At 31.4% G+C, this 8,760-nt stretch overlaps 1 protein-coding gene across 1 annotated transcript; it reads right to left on the bottom strand.

Annotated features, from left to right (window-relative positions):
* Nucleotides 1-635: 635 nt before the first annotated feature.
* Nucleotides 636-2,355, bottom strand: LOC127257669 (stearoyl-[acyl-carrier-protein] 9-desaturase 6, chloroplastic-like). The gene is made up of 2 exons (XM_051284130.1): nt 1,747-2,355; nt 636-1,320 (listed from the first exon to the last, which is right to left on the bottom strand). Exons 1-2 carry the CDS (start codon nt 2,341-2,343, stop codon nt 757-759), a joined length of 1,161 nt encoding a protein of 386 aa, XP_051140087.1. The 5' UTR covers nt 2,344-2,355; the 3' UTR covers nt 636-756.
* Nucleotides 2,356-8,760: the final 6,405 nt, after the last annotated feature.

Below are 8,760 nucleotides of genomic sequence, written 5' to 3'. Positions count from 1 at the left end.
AAACAATTTTAAAAATATGAAAAATAGTATAATTTGAAATTTTTAAAACTCTACAACTTCAAGAATAAAAATTATTAACCTCATGCTCTTCCTATGTATATATATATATATATCCGATGTATATAAGATAAGATAAGATAATGTAAATATATGTAATATAGTATTTTCTATAAAAAACAATTTGTCGATTTTCTAATATTTTCATAAAAACTATTGTTGTTATTATTATTTTTTAATCTAGTCATCCTAAATTACTATAATTGTCATAAATAAATTATTAATTATTTCTAAAATATTTAAAAATTTTAAATTGACGTAACTTTTCATAAAAATCATAACCATCTATATGGAATTATATATATTTAATTAAAAAAAATGTCAAAATTTGGGTGATTGAAATTGAGAATGGTAAAGCCGACACCAATTCTAAAAAATATATATATTAGATTATTTTAGATGTATTAAATTAGATTAGATTAGATACCTGATTTTTATTTATCTCATATCTAATCAATTAATGTCAACAAGTCATTATCTTCAACAATAATAATAAAAAAAATATTATCCGATCTAATCCCTCCAAATAAACACATCGAAAACAAATCCATATAATGTATAAATATTATTGCTAGAATCAGTAGTTCAGTACACAGATTATAAAAGCTAGAAATTAATAGCAGTGTGAATAATCACTAGATGATACTTCTTCGTCGTTTATGTAACATTGAAGTTTAGCTACATAATAAAAATCTAAAGTTACACAATGACTTCTTTGTTAAAAATCCAACTAAATTTTAATCTATTTGTTTCATTCTTAGCTCGGTTGTCCTCCTTGGCCATCATCTTCCGTAGTATGGGCGCTAGACGGCACACAAAATCTTGCTCGCGCCTCCCATCACCCTTAAGGCCTTCAACCTTCTCAAGATGCCATCGCCCAACCAAGAATTCCACGATATCGACATAATCATTAGGTGAAAAAACACCAACTCGACGAGCAACAGATGCAAAGTGGTCGTAAAGATGGGGATCCCGCCCATCATGCATGAGGTGACCTGGCATTACCACTCGCTTCCTCATCATGTTACCTATAGCTAGCATGGTATCGTTCGGGTCAACCTCCAATAGTTTCTCGACCATTTTTATGTATGCACTTTCATGGCGCTTTTCATCCGCGGCTATGATCCCGCATATGTTTGCAAGAAGTGGATTCCCTTGATCACGCGCAAGCCTCCCCGTGTTTGCATGAGACAAGAATGTGGCGCGCTCTTGAAAGGCGACGTAAACATATCCTAAATAAGGGTTATTTTCCACACCAGAGTTCTGCAAAAAGTTTATTTCTTCAAATGTACGTTAACAATTTGATGGCATAAATTATCCATAGGTTCTTTTTTCTTATCTGAATATTATTGTATTTGATTATTTTTAAACCGTAAATTTGTTCCTACTTTCATAATAAGAATTCTCTGTACATTCGTACATATATTAAAGTAATGAAATATATTAAGTTATAGATTTTTGTTTGTTTGATTGTGCGTTTTATTATGATTTTTTACTATTTATAAATAAGTATCTCAAAATATCATATGAAAAACAATTAGCTAGGTTACCAATTCCTCGACCTACAATCTTACTCGCGGAATTGTTCCTAGGTTTATTTATAATAAATATGGTTATTAGGTTTCTTGTTAAAGAAAAACAACCTTAAACTTTGTAACTAAACCAAAACATGAAATAAACATTAATTACCATTCCAGCACCAATCAAATATTGCACTGTTTTGTCAATCATCCTCATATCGACCCGGCCCGAGAGATAGAGATAATTTCTAAGCAAATCGCCGTGCCTATTCTCCTCGGCGCTCCACCCACGGGTCCAAATAGCCCACGGGCTTCGGCTGCAGCCCGTGTCATCTTTAATCGCATCACAAGAATTGATCAAACTCTGATATGTAGGCACGGCCTCCTCAGTAACCATGTCTCCGACCAGCACGATAAACAACTCATCAGGTAATTTTCTTGAAGATTTGCGTAGGGACCAAACTTTGTCCGTAAATTCACTGTCGGGCAATGTAGGATCAGGCAAGAAGTCACAAGGTTGCCAACTTTTTTCGACTGGTTTAAGAAATGGAAGCAATGTCTCAGTAGCCCACGGTTCGAGTGACTTGAACACTTCAACTTTCTCCGGTGGCATTGAGTGGGTAATTTGGTGGTGCGGCGGCGCTTTAGTGGCAGTGGCGGAGATAGTTCGAGGATGTCTTGAGGTGGCCGGTGGTCCTGCAGGCGGTATCCGTGCATGTAATAGATTGGTTTTGGGGGTTATGGAAGGTAGTGTTAAAATTTCCATGCTTAGAAGGTTGATGAAATGATCTTAAATGTTCGAGGCTACACTGTCATTTTATATTTGAGAATTCATGATTTAATCTGTTGTGTTGTTTTGTAGATTTTAGCAGAGGTTTTTACTATTGAGATTTTTTTTTTTTTTCAAAAATATCAAATCAAACAATTATTTTTTTATTTTTATATTATACTATAAATTTATTTTACGTTCAAAATATCACATCAAACACCTATTTATATCACATTAAATAACTATTCAAATTCAACTTTTTACTATTCAAAAATCCATATCCAAAATCCCAAACCCACAACAAATACACTATAAGGTCGTGTTCTTTTGTGGATTTTACCATTCAAATGATTTTTTTCTCTCTAAAAATATCACATCAAATAATTACTTTTCTTTTTTTATTATACTACAGATTTATTTTATATTCAAAACATCACGTCAATTTCTATTTATATTACATCAAACAACTATTTAAATTCAACTTTTTACTATTAAAAAATCCAAATCCGAAACCTAAAACAGACAAACAAACACACCCTAAGTGTTTATCGAAAAGAAATTCAACACTATGATGATTGTCTCAATCAATTCATAAAAAATATTATCAATAGCATATTAAAATTAAAATATAACAGATAACATATGCTATATAAAATATTAATATATATATATATCGTTAGTTTTTTATTTATATATGTGCTATAAATTTATATGTAATGTATATAAGCCTGGTGCTTATTCTAACCGCCGCGGCATATATATATATATATCCAAGAGGAGAGGACCAATGGAATTAATTAGTTAGGCAATGAAAGAAAACATGATGACAAATTAATTACTGTGCTCTCCCATTACACCTGTACGGTATGTGCAAATATATTACAAGAACAATTTATGCATTATAGATTAACTGTTGGAGTAATGGTTAAAAACGTTTAAGATTGCGTGTTTGGTTGTGAGATTTCCTTTGGATTTTTACTGTGCATCTAACATACAAAACTAAACCCCAAAATATCTGCCTACCAACTAGGTTTGTACTTTGTCGTATTCACCTAATAATTTCTTACAACATAATATAATAATAACTAAAATTAAAGGAAGTTTAGAGTGCATAGTTGAAAGAAAATAAAAATTTAAATTGAAATAGTTATTTCATGTTATATAAATATAAATATATATTGATGTAATGTTTTGAATGTAAAATTAAATTTTATGTAATAAAATAAATAAAAATTAATTATTTGATTTGATATTTTTAAAAGAAAAATAAATTAAAATAGTAAAATAAGAAATAAAATTTTACAGGTAAACAGAGCCAATAAATTTATAAAACACAATTAAAATGAGGGTCTGAATTTGGAAGTTTTGGCGGTGCATTGTCGCATAAAATTTGTAATTTGAATAATGATCACTCTTGTTAAATTTTACTGTTGTAGTTTGGAATCAAATTCTCGAATAACTGAAATTTAGAAATCAAAATGCAATAATATAATAACAATATATTGATGAAAATGATTTAGACAGTATTGACTAACATTAACATAAACAATTAGAATAAAAATCATGAACAAGTGAAATTAACAAACAAAACTATAAGACAAACAATAAATTGTTAAAAATGATCAGCAGATCCAATGTGATTTAAACAATAGTCGACACTTACTCGAGCAAGAAGAACAACAAATGACTGAAAGATGCCGATAAGAGTACCAAATGAACATACATGCATGATAATTTTTGCAGTTTTCTTGTCATTGCTATATTGAATTTTTAGCGCAACATTATGTATTAGTAAACAAAAAACTATAAGCTCGTGTTAGTATTAGTATATATTGTGTTTTTGCTACGGAATAGATATGGATAATACGAAACAAGATTGATCACATGTTCGTTTAAAGGAACTCTACATATTTGAGGAATGGGGCTTGTTTCCATGACGAGTTGGACTAGTTCACCAACTATTTACAATAATTTTCCATATGCTTATAAATCAAATTAAATCGTAATTTATTGTTTTTAGCATTATATACAAAATTTATTGGCTAAATTGCACAAAATTCACCCGTAGTCTTATAAAATTGCACCAAATCCTCCATACTTCTAAAACTGCGTCAAACTCTCTCGTGGTTTCATAAACTTTGCGTCTAATCCCCTCAGCGGTCCTTATTTAACGGTATTTGACCTAAATGCGCTCAAACTGCGAATAAATTTTAGAATTTCAATTTCTAGACTCCTAAAATTACAAAAATATTTATTTTTTTAATATATTTAGCCTAAAAAATAGTAAAAATAAACTCTTAAAACCTGAGAAAAATACCTATTTTTGAGTATATTTACTATTTTTTGAAGATAAATATTAAATAAATAAATATATTTGTAATTTTACAGGTCTAGAAATTGATAATCTATCGCAGATTGAGCGCATTTATGTCAAATACCGTTAAATAAGGACCGCTGAGGGGGTTAGACGCAAAGGTTTTGAAACCACGAGGGAGTTTGACGCAGTTTTAGAAGTACCGGAGCTTTGGTACAATTTCATGAAACCACGGGTGAATTTTGTGCAATTTAGCCAAATTTATTTAATCTTAAATTAAAAGTATCAAGTTAATATATATTTATATCATCTCAAATAAATATTCTAAGTCAAATTTTTACCATATCAAGCTCCAAACCAAATGCCTAACCATATGCAAACACGCCATGGAATTTCTTGTAAGTATTTTTAAAATTCCCCACAGTGACTGTTGTATCTCATCGTAAATAATGAAAAACAATTAAGTATACTAAGTATCTGATAATTAGGGTTTATAATTATCTGATTCAGAAATTATAAACTATCAATTATGACACAATTTTTATTGGTTCTTGTATGATAGAAAATCTGTCGAGCCAAATAATCTATTTGTTTATTTAATTAGCACATTCAAATTAAAGACGTAGTGGTTCTCCTGACACAAATTATACATGAATCAAATGAATAAATCCCAACGCATCTAACACAACTGCATGCTTAACTAATTCCTACAATTCTGATTACGATTCCTATCACACCTTAACTACAATGTCGAATATTAATGGATTACCCCCAAAACAAATAATAATAATAATAATAATAATAATAATAATAATAATGGTTACTTTGGTTTCTCTCCTCTACTTGATTCCATTGGAGAAATTACAATTTTAGTTACGTAACTATCATCTTAGTTATGTGTTTTATTGCCACCGTAATTTAATTAGGATCATAAATTTGCTGGTGTGTTTGTTTGGAGGATTGAATTGGGTTTACACTATTCATCCAATTTTTTCCCCCAAAAAACATCAAATCAAACACCTATTTTTCATTTTTTATATTATACTAAAAATCAATTTTACATTCAAAACATCATATCAACACCTATTTATATCACATCATACAACTATTCAAATTCAAAATTTTTACTATTCAAATTCCAACTCAAAATCCAAACCCCAGACAAACACACCCTATATGTATGTATTTTACTGCTTCCATTTTAGTATTATATATTATAAATTTGCAATTTTAATTCTCATTGCTCAATAGATTATGAATATACATGACATTTTTGTGAATTGGTTGAGTTAGCCAGAGGGCTAAGCGAATTGGCTGGAAATGGGCTTTTAAACAAAATTAGATGAAAAAAAAATAGTATTGAAAAATATAAGGCTAAACTAGTTGTCAAGAGTTACTCTCAAAGGGATGACACTAATAAAAATAAACTTTTCCTCTTATTTCGAAAAAAAGATTCTTTAATCATAGCTTTATGGCTCATTATGAATTTAAATTAAACCAAATGGATGTTTAAAGTCTCTTTTTGAATGGTAACTTAAAAAGAGAAGGTTTACATGAATCAACCAGTGTATATATATGATCAGTGAGAGCAAATTTATTGTTTCAGTCCTATATGTTAATGACATTTTAGTTGCTGCTAATAATATAACAATCTTGCATGATGTTAAAAAATTTCTTTCAAGAAAATTTTAAATTAAAAATATGGGTGAAGCATAGAAATATTCTGTAATAGATCTCAAAACTTATTAGGTTATCTCAAAAGGCGCATATTACTAAAATTTTAAAGAGATTGAAATGGATAAATGTTCACCTGAAATTGTTCCAATTCAAAAGAGGGACAAATTTAATGAAATGCAAAGTGTTAAAAATTATTTGGAAAGATAAGGAATGAAGTACATTCCTTATGCCCCGATCAGACATCATTTTTGTTGTTGGAATGCTAGGACAATATCTAAAGTAATCTTGAAATGGAACATTAGAAAGCTACAAAGAAAGTACTTAGCATTAGGGTTGAATGAATTGTGGTTGTCTTTGTCCTTAATCAACACTGATTAGTGGAACTACTACTGGATTGATATCCTCCGGATGTAAATTGGTTGATAACCGAACCGAGTTGACAAACACCTTGTTTCATGTATTGTCTTGTGTTCTGCTTTGTTATTTGTTGTTAAGGCGTTGTTTTAACTGTGAACCATCCACGCTTCGGGAGTTGGCCCTTTGTTGGTGTTCGAAGGAGATTTGTTCGATACATCACTTCCCAATAATTGGTATCATAGTAGTGTTCTCTAAATCGTTGAGTAGATCGGTTCACAGTTGCAGACATGAGCAAGAAAGGACGTTCAACTTCAAGACCTCCATTGTTCGATGGAACAAATTATCAAAATTGGAGAATAAAATGGAAGCTTTTTTGATGTCTGAAGGTGAAGATGTTGTTGATGCTATTGAGTTTGCATGGTCTCATCCCATGAAAACCATCGAAGATGAAGGATGGTGTTACCGCTCTTGTGAAAAAGCCGAAGAGAGAATGGACATTGAACGAAAAAGCTGTTGGAATAGCAAACTCGAAGGCCATCTTTTCGATCTTCAACGCCGTGGAGAAAAATCAGGGGAAGCTAATATCCAATTGCAAGGTTGCTAAGGAAGCTTGGGACATTCTGGAAAATGCCTTCGAAGGATCTTTCGAAGTCCGAGAATTAAAACTAGAACATGTGGATACATTGTTCGAAGGGATAAAGATGAATGAAGATGAAAATATTGCCGAATACTAGAATCGTTTTATGGATATTGTCAACTAGGCTGAAGCTTTGGGAATGCACTTTGAAGAAAAGAGGCTGGTGAGAAAGATGCTTAAGAGTCTCACAAAAAATTTCAGGCCAAAAGTGATTATGCTTGATGAACCTCCGAAATTGAAAGGTTTGAATTTAGATAAATTATATGGTAAGTTGGTGAGCTATGAAATAAATTATCTTGAAGATGAAACTCCAAAAAGTATGGCCTTAATTGTGGAAGACATGGAGCTGATCAAATCTGATGAGGAAATGACTATGTTGAGTAAAAAACTTTCAAGAATGATAAGTGAGAAACAAACAACCAAGCTGAAGTATGGGAAGTTCTAGAACAGAAGTGATTAATAAAGTGTGGATACATCAATCTCACAACAAAAATACCCTGAGCAGAAACAAACCTTTACAACAAACCCAAAGAGAAATTTGATGGTGGATTCAAGAAAAAATTCATTGTCTACTAAGCCTGAATATGTCCAAGAGTCTACCTGCTATAGATGTGGAGGAGTTGGTCACATTAAAATTGAATGTCCAACGGTGAGGAAAAGAGAGAAGAGAACATACCAAGCCACATGGAATGACAATGATGATGAAAGGTTAGTTGGAGGCGAAGAAAACTCAAAAAATGATGAAATGATTGCTTTCATGGCCGATGAAGTTGTTTTTTAAGGTCTTTGTTGTTTTTGTCATATGCTTCCACAAAGGGGGAGTAATGCAGGAAAATGAGAGATCAGTTTTTTAGGGGGAACTGTTAGTTCTGTTCGTTGCTGATTGATTTGCTGATTATTGATTCTATTTGCTACTGCTATTTTGGTTGAAAGTCCGAAGTGATTACAACCACATCATTGTGAAGGCTGCTTGTAGCCTTTTTATTTTTGTCGGTATGTAATAGTTGGATTCACTCTTGGATGATTGGGTGCGTGAATGAATTCCTGCACTTTATTTCGTGGTTCCATATGCCAAAAGGAGGGAGAATGTGAATGGAAATTCCCCTAAGTTATTTTGGCATATCGAAATATGGTCCCTTAATTTTTGCATCAAAGACTTTCCAAAATACAAAAGTTATATTTGAGGAAATGTGAAAACATGGAATCTCACTCCTTCTATTTCGGTGCAAAGATAAAAGAAATGTGAGTGATTTAATCAACCGTACAGGGAAACTAGGATTGGTGATGAGTATACTTGAGAGAGAGAGTTTTAGAAAATGATATATGGAGAAAAGCCCCCATCCTTATCCATATCGATTTTCCTTAGTTTGAATGAGTTTTTTACACAAATATCTGCTGGAGAGGTCGACGGTGATTGGAGATATTGGAT

Source organism: Andrographis paniculata, unplaced genomic scaffold (genome assembly GCF_009805555.1).
Source record: "Andrographis paniculata isolate CXL003 unplaced genomic scaffold, ASM980555v1 Contig58END, whole genome shotgun sequence".
NCBI classification, from domain to species: Eukaryota; Viridiplantae; Streptophyta; class Magnoliopsida; order Lamiales; family Acanthaceae; genus Andrographis; species Andrographis paniculata.
This window is presented reverse-complemented; position numbering and strand designations above follow the sequence as displayed.